General features: G+C 66.3%; 1 protein-coding gene and 1 long non-coding RNA gene across 2 annotated transcripts in view; one reads left to right on the top strand and one right to left on the bottom strand.

Annotated features, from left to right (window-relative positions):
* Window positions 1–13841, top strand: part of LOC311619611 — a 114007-nt gene that overhangs the window by 81690 nt on the left and 18476 nt on the right. The window lies entirely within an intron of this gene.
* GTSE1 (G2 and S-phase expressed 1) lies at window positions 676–13511 on the bottom strand. Its single transcript, XM_084878202.1, is given in 13 exon segments — window positions 676–1074; window positions 1490–1726; window positions 1923–2118; window positions 2212–2424; window positions 2870–2933; window positions 3829–4086; window positions 6499–6610; window positions 6613–6624; window positions 7418–7588; window positions 8335–8920; window positions 9007–9064; window positions 12244–12351; window positions 13127–13511. Coding segments are annotated over 13 exon segments (2181 nt in total). The 5' UTR covers window positions 13209–13511; the 3' UTR covers window positions 676–990.

Here is a 13841-nt window from a genome sequence, read left to right as displayed (position 1 = left end):
CTCGTCAATGCAGCCCCAGGCCTCGGTCTCCTGTGAACAGAGGCCAGGCGTCTGGGGACCCTCGAGGCACTAACTGTCCTGGAACCCTCTGTGGCCCGAGGAGGGGGGGTGGGAGGGGGGCTGCTGTCCCCCAGATAGAGGGCGGGGAAGAGGGCTGCTGTCCCACAGGGGCTCGGTTCGGCGGCCCGCAGGCCTGCTTCGTCTGTGACGTGGGACCAGTCCCGTCAGGAACGCACCCCTCCGGCATCTCCACGGCTCCCCCTCCCCCAGCCCTCCCTCCTTACGGAGGATGCCCCCCTCCATGCTGCACCCCCCCCCCCCCCCCGGTCTGCGGCCAGCTCAGCGGAGTCCTGGCGCCCACTGAGAGCGCAGACAGCTCAGCTGCCCGCATCCCAGCTACATTTACACCCATTTCATTCCCTTGTTTTTGGTTACGTCCCCGTGACTGTTCTAATAACTGAGGTTTGTGCCTCTGACCACCTTCACCCTCTCACCACCGCACCGCCCCCTCTGGTGCCAGCAGTCTGCTCTGCGGCCCCTTTAAGATCCATTGCCAGTGAGACCACTCGCTGGTTCCCAGCCGGACCTCACCCAGCACCGCGCCTCGCCACATCTCCAAGTTCGGACAACGTGAATCGCACATATGGATGAGAACGATAAATACATGTATGTTTGAAACCAAGATATGCTTTAATTTATGTTCACTTATTTTACAATTTAAGTTAAACCTAGAATACTTAACTTTTATGCACACTTAGTTCATAAAATAGTCATTTGCTATTTTACATTAAAAAAAAAAAAAGACTCAAAAAGTTCACATGGATTTTTGACTGGACAGCTCACCGGGTGGCGGCAGTGAGGGCAGCCCGGCCCCGGGATTCCCAGAGGTTTGGAACTTTCCTCCGTGTAATTTCTAAACCGGGGCGGGCCGGAGGGCTGGCGCCACTAGGACGGGGTGGGCGCCACGGGCACGGGTGGGGGCGGCTCGGCTCAGAACTTGAGGAGCGGCGAGTCCACGTTCTCCTTGTCGGCCTCGGGGCTCAGCTGGATCAGCGGGGAGCACAGGTCGATGAGCTGCAGGGAAAGCGGGGTGAGCAGGCGTCCAGGGCGCGGAGCCCGTCCCGGCCGTGCACCCCGACCGCACGGAGCCTGGGCCACGGCACGGCATAAAGCTGGCTCGGCGCACGGACCCCCGAGGGGCACTGGGAAGTGGGAGCAAACGCCACCCACCGAGGCATGCTGGCCCCTCACACAGCTATGCCCGCCCCCCCCCCCCAGGACCCGGGGACCACAGTGGAAACGCTGGCCCCCCTCAGGTCCGGACTCTGGGCAGGATTCCTCCGTGGCCGTGAACTTGGGAGCCCTGGCGCTCTGGTGCCCTCCGAGGCCTCCAAGGCCACTCCAAGGTCACGTGATGTCTGGGAATCGAGGAGCAAACCCAGAACCCAGAGACCACCCGGGGCCAAAGCTGGGCCCTCCGCCGCCTCACCTGTCCCACCCCGGGGAGCGGCCTGGCCGCGGTTTTCCTGTCCGTGTCCGGGGTGTTCACCAGGAGGTCGAGCAGAGGCCGGCTTCCAGGTCCCAGAGCCACGGGTGCCTCTGGGGTGGCGCCCAGGTCGATGAGAGGGGCGTCGATGAGAGGGGCGTCGATGAGAGGGGGGTCGCCGAGGGGGCACCTGGTGCTTGGAGTGACGCTCACGTCCAGCGGGACGTCCACGAGGACAGCCTGCGGGGGACAGGGTTCGAGGAGACAGGGTTCGAGAAGGCGCTTGTGCTTCCCGGCACCCAGGAACCGGCCGGCTGTGTCAGGTGCTCGTGGTGTGGGATGCCGGGAGGAGGGTCACACAGCAGAGGCCGGCCAGCAGAGGCCGGGGCTTGCAGGCAAGCTCTGGGGCCCCAAGACAAGGAGTCCGTTTCCTCACCTCTCGGGGGGCCGCCCCCTCGGGGGGCTGGGCCGCGTCCAGCGCTAGTTCTGTGGTGGCACTTTCTGGAACCGGGGCCTCGCTCTTCTCTGGGGAAAAGCAGAGCGCCTGCGGCACAGCCGGGGAAAGACTCCCGTCCGAGGACTCGTCGGAGCCGGGGGCCACGGCCTGGCTGCCCCCGCTCCCGGGCGCCGCTCTGCGGAGGGAAAGCCGTGAGAGGGCCTCCGTGTGGCGGGTGCTGGGCCTGCTGCCCCCCCGGACAGGTCACCGTCTCCCCGCAGCGTCTCACCTCCCTGACGTCCGCCGGGGCTCCGACGGCAGTGGCCGCGCGGACAGGCACAGGGGAGAAGCCCGGGTCCTGGGCACGGTGTTAGGGGTCAGCAGCGGGAGGCTGGAGAGCCGGCGGCCGGCAGGCGTGGGCAGGCCGGACGCGCGTGCGGTGCTGGCGGGGGTCCTGGCGGCCGGCCCCGCGGGGTGCCGAGCAGGAGTGCTGGGGGCCCCCCTGGAAGACAGGACGCAGGGGAGTCCCGTTTCAACAGAACGGCTCCCGGCAGCACGGCGGTGTGGGCCCGTCCCTGCGGCCGCCAGCCCTGCCCTGGCGCGGCCTCCGGTGCCTCCCGGGCAGGGCCTGCCGCTGTCCTCACGGGGCCCATCAGAGGCGCGGCACACACCGGGGCCTGCGGACAGCTGCACGGGAGGTGCGGAGCCGACCGCCTGGACTGGCAGCCGGTCCCACAGGACAGCGGGCCGAGGCCACCAGAGCCGACGGGAACAGAGGCTTCCGGCACCTGTTCCCACGCCTCCCCCCAGCGCTGGGTGAGTGCCCGCAGAGGGGTCCGTGCCCACGGCCTGGTGGCTGCAGGAGGGCCCGGGGCCCGGGGAAGGCCACAGGCGGCGGGCGCTGTGCGCAGGGAGCAGGGGCCGCGCTGTCGTCACATCGTCATTACCTCCCGGCCGACGAGCAGGACTGCGGCCTCCACGCCGCGGAGGGCCTGGGCGTCGCGCTGTCGCCTGAGGGAGAGGAGGGTCGGTCAGTCCGCCCGTCAGGCGGGTGGGGTCCGAGCGAGACCCCCAGGCTGCAGCCCACAAGTCACCCTAACAACACTGACTCCCTCTCAGTGAGAAGCCGGGCGAGGAGGCTGTGCCCAGAGCCCCCGCCCTGGGCAAGGGCGGGCGAGGCACTGCCCTGCATGTCCCCCCCGATAGTGCCCGCCGGCCTGGCTCCGGGGCTGGGCACCCACCTGCGAACCAGAGGTCCCGGCTCGATTCCGTCAGGGCACAGGCCTGGGCTCGATCCCAGTGTGGGGCGCGCAGGAGGCAGCCGATCAATGATTCTCTCCTATCACCGATGTTTCTTTTTTTTTTAAATGTTTTATTTATTTGTTAATCCTCACCTGAGAGTATTTTCCCATTAATTTTTAGAGAGCGGAGAGAGAGAGAAAGAGAGAAACACATCGATTGGTTGCCTCCTGCCCAAACCCTTACCAGAGCCTGGGCCAGGGAGGAGCCTGAAACCAAAGTACGTGCCCTTAACCGGAATTGAACCCGGGACCCTTTGGTCCGCAGGCCAACGCTCTATCCACTGAGCCGCACCAGCTAGGGCTCATCACTGATGTTCTATCTCCCGCTCCCTTCCTCTCTGAAATCAATAAAACGTGTATTAAAAAGAAAAGTGTAGCAATCACAGTGCTGGAGACGTCTCCCGAGCGGCAGAGGACCGTGCTGCGAGGAGGCGGGAGGAGGACGCGCACCCACAGCTTCGCCCAGCCGGGCTGAGCCACGCCGGGCGCCGGAGGAGGAGGCAGCAGAGGCCGCCATGGCCAGGGCTTCCACGCTCCCAGTCCGGGGTTATAAGCCTTACACGTAACTGTCCGCGATTTAACCCGCTGAGAGGCGTCTCACTCACCAGCGGGGAACGCGGGGACTTTGAACTGGCTCGGCGGGGTGGGCGGGGCCTTCGTCTGGGACATGAGCAGGGAGCCCCGCCGGGCGCTCCCGGGGCCGCGCAGCTGCGAGCTGGACAGACTGGGCCGGGGGCTCGGCCTCCCGCCGCCCTGCTCCGGCGTCTGCGGCCGGGGGGGCGCCCGGGCGGCGGGGGCTCTGGCGCGGCCCAGCTGGCCGGCGGCTGGAGGCCGGGCGTGGTCTGCAGGGACGCTGGGTCTGGCTGGAAGACACAGATGGGCACTCAGCTCCTCTGGTTTAACTCGGGGAGTCCCTCAGCTCACGCGCGGACACACGCTGTCCTCACACGTCCACCCGGACGCTTCCCAGTGAGGACTGACCGTCAGGGCCGTTTCCGAACGAGGAGACGGGGGAGGGCGGCCCAGGCTGCTGAGGGCCATTCCAGCCGCCAGGCTCAGCCAGGGCTCACCGGGCCCCACGCCGCCCGATGGCCGTGTCGGCAGAGACCCGGCCCTGGGGAGAGGCATTTTATGGAATGAGGACCCGCTCCCACCAGGGCCCCCCTCACACCCAGGACCCCTCACACCCAGGCCCGCTCACACCAGGGCCCAATCCCACCAGGGATGGTGATACACCTGGAGACCGGTCTATGTGCGGGCGCTGAAACTGTGCCTCCATCAGAACGCCCGGGTTTCTCCCTCCCCAACGCAGCAGCCCAGCTGCCGAGGGGGCTCCACCGACGCCGAGGGGCCGAGCCCCCCTGCGTTCAACCCCCCCACCCCCCCGCTGTAGGATGAGCGCTGGGGCCCCAGCAGCAGAGACCAGGGCGCGGACACTCGGCTGCCAACAGCCCACACGCCGGGCAGCCGGGCAGACATTCTAACTGACAGTGACACAGGCCGCTTCACGGGAAGGGGGCGTGTGCCCAGGTGGCACCGTCACGGGCCCAAGGCCCTCAGGGGTGTCTGCCCGGAAAGGTCAGCTGGCGCGTGCCGCCCAGGGCCACCTCCCACCTTGTCCCCCGAGGGGTCAGGACACCCCAGCCGCATCCTTGAAGCAGCGGCCTCGGTGCCTGACGGTAAACACTCCCATGATCCCTTTCGCCCGGAGGCGGCCCGGTGGCCTTGCTGTGGGCTCGAGGTCACCGCGCGGCCAGAGCCGCCCGCCGGGGGGCTGGGAGGGGAGCCGCCTCCTCCGCGGGGACGAGCGGGGCTGAGTGCTGGGCCCAAAGCTCCCTCCGGTTTGTGGTCAGAAGACGCCGTCTGCCGTGAACCAGACCCACCCTCCGGCCGGCCGCCTCGCGGGCGGAGTCTCGCACTGGCGTTGGGTCCCAAGTGTCCCCCGGCACCTGCTGCCTCAGCAAACAGATGGACAGCGCGTCCTTCAGCAGCTCCGAGCGATCCCCCGGGAGCGGGCCCCCGGGCTCCGGGCGCCCAGAGCCGCGCTGGCCAGTGAGGCTCGGCCTGCCCGCAGCCCGGCGGAAGGAAGCCCGCGGCGGCCCCTCCCGATCCCACCCCGGTGCCCTGGCTGCCCAGCCGTGACCGTCCCGTCCCGGCTTCTCTTCCGAAGCTTCCTGGGCCCTGACCCCCAGCCTCTCGCCCTCCCCGGGTCGGCCTCGGACCCTCTCCCTGCACTGCCAGTGGCACGGAGGACGGTGTCGGGCAGCTCCTGGCGCGCCCGGCCGTGTTCCCTCTCCCCTCCGGGCCCGCGGGAGGCTCTCACTTCCGGCCCGCCCTCCCGCCTCCCCCTCGGGGCCGAGCCGCCCTGCCCGGGGCCCACCGCGCTGCGGCTGCTCGGCTCCGGCCGCCCCACACTCCGGGGTCCCACATCCAGCCGTCCCCACACTCCGGGGTCCCACATCCAGCCGTCCCCACATTCCGGGGTCCCACATCCAGCCGTCCCCACACTCCGGGGTCCCACATCCAGCCGTCCCCACACTCCGGGGTCTGGGTTGGGCCGCAGGGTTCTGCTGTGGACAGAGCCCCAGGCAGTCGCCCGCCTTCCCCAGAGCGAGGGGTGCAGACACCACCAACAGCCGGGGTGCTGACACCCGCCCGCCCTGCCCCGTGTCCCAGAGCTGCCACGCGCCACACGCCTCCCATGCGGACGCCCACAGAACAGCGGGGGGGGGGGGGGGGGGGGGGGGGCATCTCCCCTCAGCCCCAAGACAGGGAAACAACTTAGGTTCCCGCAATCCCCACCCGGTCAGCTCCAAATCAGAGCTCCACTCCCACGCTCTGTGCAGTCCCACCACGCCGGGCGAGCAGCAGTCCGCACAGCACAGACCCGAGGGGTGCCGGCCCCCAGACCAGCCTTTCCTCCGCCTCGAGGTGCCTGCCCGCACCACCAGGGGGCAGCCCGGCTCCACCTTCCTCCAGGAGCGGGAGGGGCCGTTCTAATACCCTCACCCTGACCTCCCCCGCTGCTCTCAGGCACCGGCACTCACCCCTTTGGGACGGCTGCACCCCCAAACTGCAATGCCCTCTGCGGGAGCCTCTCCCTGGGGAGGGGAAGCACCCCGAGGGCAGGGACCTGACCGTCTCCCGCCTCAGACCACAAGCCTTCCAGAACCTTCTGCTGAGCCTAAGCGGATCTGAAAACCTGTCTCAGAGAGAAGCCAGCACTCGAGGCCTCGCAGGCCAGCCGTGGCCACACAGAGTGCCTGCCGCCTTACCTCTGCCGGCGGCCGGAGAGGCGCAGGGGCCGGCGCTCAGGCCGGACACGGCCCCCGGGTGCAGGGCCGGCGTGCGGGGGCCACGGTGCAGCCCGGCGGCCTCAGCTGCGTCTTCTTCAGCCCCAGCTGGAACGAGACGTCAAAGCCATCAACAACCTCCTTAGCTGCCGCTCTTGTTTAAAATTTAATTTAATTAAACTTTAACCACTGAATAATTATCATCTGCAATTAGAGCAGAGGAGGCCGAGGTCTGGCCTCAGCCGCCGTGGGGAGGGGCTGGGACGTGGACACGGGGCCCCCCAGGCCCAGAGGTCAAATGCCGCGGCCCAGTGTGGGAGAGGACGAGCACACAGCCGCGCGGCCGCCGCGCGGAGCAGCGGGCAGCAGAAGGACGGCAGCCCAGGCCTGGGAGGCGCCCGGGCCACAGACACGGACGCCCCCCGCCGTCCGCCGGGCGCTGTGAGGGCCGAGGGAGCAGCCCGGGTCAGGCCCTCGGTGCCAGGGAGGCGACCTCCTGCCCGCACAGCTCCGGGGCAGAGGCCAGGCCCCTCGGTGCGCCAGCCTGCTCTCTGCATTTCACCACTGCCTCCCGGGCACCCCCTTCAGCCCCTCCCCTGATTGTGATTCAGAGACAGGCCCCCACACACCACACTGCCCTCGCTCCCCCGCAGCCCTCACTCCTCCCGCTCCGGCCCCGCCACCACAGCCCCGCCACCATCCCCGCTCAGGCCCCGCCACCACAGCCCCGCCGCCACAGTCCCGCCACCCTCCCCGCTAGGCCCCGCCAACACAGCCCTGCCACCCTCCCCCCGCTCAGGCCCCTCCGCCACGGCCCCGCCACCCTCCCCGCTCAGGCCCCGCCGCCACAGCCCCGCCACCATCCCCGCTCAGGCCCCGCCGCCACAGCCCGGCCACCCACCTTGCTGGGAGCAGGGAGCGATCGCTTGCCCTGGACCAAGTGGCTGCCGCTGGCTGGCAGGGTGGGGGCGTCCCGGGCTGCCCTGGCCTTGTCGGGGGGCCTGTCCCCGTGGGGTTCCTGCTCGCCTGGGGCTTTCACCCTGGAAGGACTGGCTGGCTTCTCTTTCGGAGGCTGAGAGGTCACGGGTGTGAGAGCAGGTGGTTAACAAAGTGCACACCCAGGCTTCGCTCAGCGCCGCCGCAGGCACCGCGCCCCCTCCGCCCCGGTCCAGGCCCTGCGGGCGCTGCAGCCGCCCCCGGGGTGGGCAGGGGGTCGTGTGGTGCAGGAGGTGCGCGTGGAGCTGGAAGGGGTGTCTAGGCCCTGGCGAGGCGCCTGCTTCACCTGAACCGCTAACCACGGCGTCCGTGCTCCGGGCCTGGCCAGGGCGGGAGCAGAGGGCCGGGCGCAGGCCGCTCCTCGGAGAGAACCCCGCCCCCAGCCCCCAGCCCCCAGCCCCCGCAGGCTGGACCTGGAAGCAGTGTCACCCGACCCCACCTTCCCTGCTGCCCCTCAAGCTGCCAGGACCGCACCCACAGGCACCCGTCCACCGCCACCTCCCTGACAGCCCGCTGCTAACTCCCCCGAGGAACATCGGAACGGAGTCACAATGAGGAGGGCGCGGGGCCATCCCACGGGGGAGTTTCTGGAAGTTGCTTGTTAACGTAAATGAATGTCCCAGTGGGTGGACGTCCAGTGTTGTAACAAAGTCAAAGAAAAGGTACCAACCAGGCTTTCGGAGGAGGTGTTAGCTGGGCCCACGTGCACCCAAGCCCTGTCCCTACAGGCACTGCTCCTCCCCCGCCCCCCGCCCCCCGGGGCTGCACCCGCTGGGAGAACAGGCAGACCAGTGTGGCGGCGGTGCCCACAGCGGTGCCCACCTTCTCCGCGGCGTGCAGGCTCCTCCCGCGGACAGAGGCGGCGCGGGGCGGCGGCAGCCTGCTGAGGCCCTTCTTCTGAGGGGCGGCGGGGCGCGGAGGGGGCGCGGGGCTGGGCTCCGCGGGCAGGGCCGGCCGCGGGGAGGGCGGGGGGCCCGGCGTCAGGGCGGGGGGCTGGCCCCCGGGCAGCTGCGGGCCCCCGGCGGGGCCGTCCGTCAGGCAGTAGGTCTCCCTCTTGAGTGAGCCGGGGCTCTTCCTGGTCTCACTCTCCGCCTCGAACAGGAGCATCTTCAGCCGGGACTCCTGGACGAAGCGCTCCACGGCCCGGCCCCCGGCCTCGGGCCCCGGTGCAGGTGCGCTCCGGCCGCGGCTCTCGATCTGCAGGGCCAGCAGGCGCGCCTCCCTGCACACCTCCACGAAGGTCTCCCCGGCGAGCGGGCTCCAGCGCGGGCCCTCGGGGGCGGGCGTGGGCGCGGGCGCGGGCGGCCGCGGCGGGCTCGGGCCCGGGCCCCCCAGCCCCAGGCGGGCGGCGACGCACCGCTCCCTGTGCCCGACGGGCCCGGAGAACACCTCGTCGTCCTCGCTGGCGCTGTCGGGGAGAGGGCGTGCGGGGCCTGGTCACGCGGGAGGGGTCACTGCGCGGTCTGCCCGGCGAGGGGGAGGCCCGGCTCTTACCTCAGGGAGGACAGCGAGAGGTCGAAGTCAAACGTCTCGTCGGCCAGGAGGAGGACGCCTGGGGAGAGTCGCCGTGGTTTCAGGGAGGGCTGGCGAGCCGGAAACCCGTCTCCCCGCCGCCCGCACGAGGGCACACCCCCCAAGCGTCGCTGCCACCACTTTTCTACAGTCACGTCCTCACAGGGGCTCAGGTCACCGTGTTTCCCCCCCATTTTCTTTTTAAAACAGCAGCTCTTCCGTGTTGCCAAGCGGTCCCAGAGGCCCAGGCCTGGGTTTCGGCCTGGTCTGACCGCACGCCGCCCCCGCGGCCTCCTGGCTGGCCCGGCAGCGCAGCCACAGGACAGCTCCCAACCCCGACGGCCGTTCCCCTCGGAAACCCGTTCCGAGTCGTTCAAGCGCTCAGGGACTCCGAGTGGACGGATCCGCTGCCGCCCCCTCTTCCCGGAGCCCCTCCGAACCCCCAGCCCACACTGCACTGTGCGCCCGCCCACACTGCCCCCGGCGCCTCCAGAGCCGGTGCGTCTGAGCCCGACTCCCCTCACAGCGCAGGCGCTGGGCCGGTCCCTCTTGGGGGACCTCGTGCTCCTCCCCTCCCCCTCTCCCCGGGGCTCCGCCTCCCGTTCTGTAAATGTCTCCAGACCCTCCTTCCTGCGGCCCCAGCGAGGCTGTGAGCTCCTCCGAGAAAACAAACGTCCCCCACTGTCCCGCGAGGGCCTGGACACACAGTAGACCCTCGCCAAGTGCACTGCACTGATGCTTCACTCAGATCCACACAGGACTTCACAGCGTCTGCCCTACCGGTCCCTGATAAACAACGCAGCATGCTCAGCAAAACCGTAAAATATCTCCCAACAACCGGCCGCTATGACGTGCACTGACCACCAGGGGCAGATGCTTAACACAGGAGCTGCCCGCCCTGGCAGCTCAGCCGGAAGCGGGGTCATGGCTGGTGAGCGCAGCCTCGGCGGAGCCTCGGCGGAGGCAGCGTTACGAAGAGGCAGCGGTGGTGCAGCAGGACAGACGGGGGCGGGGGCAGCGGCAGCGGCAGGGCCAGGCCCGGTGAGGGCTCCCGGGGCCGCCTGCTGCTTCGGCACTGCTACATCCCTCAGGGGGATGTCAGACGGCCGGATTCGGCCCGATCCCCACAGGCCAGTCCGACAGGGTCCTGGATTGCAAGAGGGCGCAGGCCAGGCTGAGGGACTCCACCTCTGCACGAATCTGTGTCCTGGGCCTCTAGTCTAAAATATACTAATATCCTAATTAGTCTCAAATTAGTCCACTTAATTAGTCCTGATCACCCAATCAAGGGAAAGGTAAAAACAAAAACGCACAAAGAAACAAAACGAACCAGAAAGAGGATATTAAAAGACTCGTAGGCTAATTTGTTCAACTCCATGCACATAAACAAGGATTTGACTGAAATGGATAATTTTCTAGAAAACAGTTTAGTAGTATTTTGTTATTTAGCATTTTTTCTTCAATGGTCACCCGAGGATATGTTTTACTGATGTGAGAAACATCGATTGGTTGTCTCCCGTAAGTGCTCTCACTGGGGACCAAACCCGAAGCCTGGGCATGTGCCCTGACTGGGAATCGAACTCACGACCTTGCTGGTGTATGGGAACGATACTGCAACCGACTGCGCCACACAGCAGCCAATGGCTTTCATAGTTAGAAGAAAATATATGGGAGAAAAGACCCCATTTACAGCATCAGCAAGAAATACAAAATACCTATGAGGAAGCCTAGCAAGAAGTAGACAAGATGAATATAAAAAACATTTAGTGTATCATAAAAGTAACATCCTATATAATCCTATATAATAGAGATAATATGCAAATTGACCATCACTTCAATACACAAGATGGCTGGCTGCCACTGCATGGTCAAACATGGTTGCCACAAGATGGCCAGCAGGGGAGGGTAGTTGGGGGCAACCAGGCCTGCAGGGGAGGGCAATTGTGGGTGACCAGGCTGGCAAGGGAGGGCAGTTAGGGGTAATCAGGCTGGCAGGGGAGCAGTTAGGCATTGATCGGGCAGATAGGGTAGTGGTTAGGGGGTGATCAGGCAGGTGAGCAGTCGGGAGCCAGCAGTCCTGGATTGTGAGAGGGATGTCTGACTGCCCGTTTAGGCCCAATCCCAGCAGGTCAGTCGGGCATCCCTTGAGGGGTCCCAGACTGGAGAAAGTGCAGGGTGGGCTGAGGGACACACCCCTCCCTGTGCACAAATTTCATGCACCAGGCCTCTAATGGCCAAATAAAAGGAGAAAATGAATTGTTCAGTAAAGGGTACTGAGTTGTGGGGGGAAATATATGTGACATTTGATCCACACTTCACACCACACAGGACAAATTTCAAATAAGTCAAAGGTATAAATAAAAAATGAAGTGTGGCGGGCTGTGGCACCAGCTGGAAGCCACACAGGAGAGGCTGCCAATCCAGTATGTAAAAGGCCTCCCACCTCCACCTGCACACGCCACCAGGGGCCCCGCTGAGAGACCACACACAGGGACAGCGTATCTGCACTCCCGTCACGAAGGCCGGCTCCTGAGCGGGGCCTGCACTCCGCTAAGAAGGCCATCCACAACGGGCGGGAAGACGGACGGAGAGCATGGACAGGGAAAACGTATGGGAATAAAAATAAAAATAAAGAAATAAAAAAGAAAGCGTATGGGAATAGAATGTGTTCTTAGACCTATGCCAGTTCAGCCTCCCTCCAAAAACTAAAAGTGATGCAAAATAAACTCAGCGTGAAATCCCACTCCCCCGCCAGGCTGGCGGCGGGAAAGAGGGGATCTGTCACTCGGGGTCCGGCAGCGGGGACCCCCCAAAACGCAGGCGCCCGCCCTCCGGCCCAGGACCCCCTCCCGCAGGGTCTCCCCGGCCCCGCCCCGGTGTCCGCCCCGTGTCTGCTGCAGCAGCTCTGGCAGCAGGACCACAGCCCCCACGCAGGGAGGCAGTGGCAGCGCAGCCCCACGAGGGAACACGGAGAACAGTGACACGCGCTGGTCCTCGGGTGGAGATTTCAAAAAAAATAACAATAAGGTGGACAGAGGCCAACTCCTCGATGACAGGGAGCACCTCATGAATATTCAGTTCTCACGGGAGGATTCTTCAACCGTCTCCCACTGAGCCGCCCCCCCCCGCCCCCCCCCCCGCCCACGCACTGTAGGGACTAGGGTGCCGCAGGGACTAGGGTGCTGTAGGGCCCAGGGCACAGCAGGGACCAGGACGTACCCTCCTTCCTGGGAGCCTCCGTCTCTGCTCCTCCTGCCTGGCCGGCTGGGGGCCCGCTGCTGCCGCCTCCGCCTCCTTCCATGCCCGGAGCTACCAGCAAGGCAGTGTCTGCAGGGAGGAGGGGGGCAAGGATGCAGGGAGGAGGGGGGCAAGGAGGCAGGGAGGAGGGGGCAGGGGAGGAGGGGGGCAGATGAGCAGGAAGGAGGGGGGGCAGATGAGCAGGAAGGAGGGGAACAAGTGAGGAGGGAGGGGGGCAGGAGAGGAGGAAGGAGGAGGAGGGAGGAGGGGGGCAGGTGAGCAGGGAGAAGGGGGGCAAGTGAGCAGGGAGAAGGGGGGCAGGAGAGGAGGGAGGAGGGGACAGGTGAGCAGGGAGGAGGGGGGCAGGAGAGGAGGGAGGAGGGGGCAGGTGAGCAGGGAGGAGGGGGCAGGAGAGGAGGAAGGAGGGGGGCAGGAAAGGAGGGAGGAGGGGGCAGGAGAGCAGGGAGGAGGGGGCAGGAGAGGAGGAAGGAGGAGGAGGGGGAGGGAAGAGGGGGACAGGTAGGTAAGCAGGGTCCAGGCCCAGGCCCGGGTCCTCCGCTCGGGGACGCCCAGCAGCGTGTGCCTGGCAGCGCGGACAGGGACGCGGGCCCACAGGCCGCCTGGGCCGCAGCTCCAGACGCTCCGCGACGCCCCCAGCCCCCAGGCCGCGCACCTCCACGCCGGCGGCTGCGGGGGTGGCGCGGGTCCGAGCCAGGCCGGACACTCGGCGGCAACGGAACCCGAAGCCGGCCGACAGGGCTGCGGGGGCTTCGGTTGCCAAAGTCCCGACGAGCATGCGCGGGACCTCACCCCCCGCCCCCCCCCCCCGCCCGCGCCCCAGCCGCGGCCCCCCAGGACCCCCCACCTGTATCCGCTGCGACGCCCCGAAACACACGCCTCCGCCCCGGATTTAAACGCGGCGCGGTGGGAGCGCCGCGCGCAGCCATTGGCCGGTTTGAAAAGGGCTCTGCGAGGTCGCCGTGCCCGGTGCATCCTGGGGGTTGTAGTCCGCACGCCTGGGAGGAGGCTCCGGCGCGCGTGCGCACTGCCTCAGCGCGGCCCAGCGGCGCAGGCCAGAGGTCAGTGCAGACCGGGCGGGGTTTGCTCCGAGCCCCGCTCCGCCCCTGTCCCGCAGGTTTAGCCTCGGGCCACGGATGTGGGTTCTGATCCCCGCTCTTCAGCTGTAAATGGAGGCAATTAACTTCCTCCCACGGAGTGTTGTAAAGACTAGAGGAGGCCGAAAGCGGTTTGGCTCGGTGGATAGAGCGTCAGCCTGTGGGCTGGAACGTCCCGGGTTTGATTCCGGTCAAGGGCATGTTCCTTGGTTGCGGGCACATCCCCAGTAGGAGGTGTGCAAGAGGCAGCTGATCGATGATTCTCTCTCATTGATGTTTCTAACTCTATCTCTCTCCTTTCCTCTCTGTAAAAAAATCAATAAAATTTATATTATAAAAAAAAAATTAAAAAAAAATCATGCTTCCCAGCCAGTCATCAATTTGGCTCAAATAAACTCATAAAAAAAAAAATTTAAAAAAAAAAAAAAAAAGGACTAGGCGAGGTGGGCTCTCCACCGGCTTTGT

The sequence above is a fragment of the Pipistrellus hanaki genome, assembly GCF_964339955.1.
Source record: "Pipistrellus hanaki genome assembly, chromosome: 3".
NCBI classification, from domain to species: Eukaryota; Metazoa; Chordata; class Mammalia; order Chiroptera; family Vespertilionidae; genus Pipistrellus; species Pipistrellus hanaki.
Note: the sequence above shows the minus strand (reverse complement) of the source record. Positions and strands in the feature narration are given on the sequence as shown.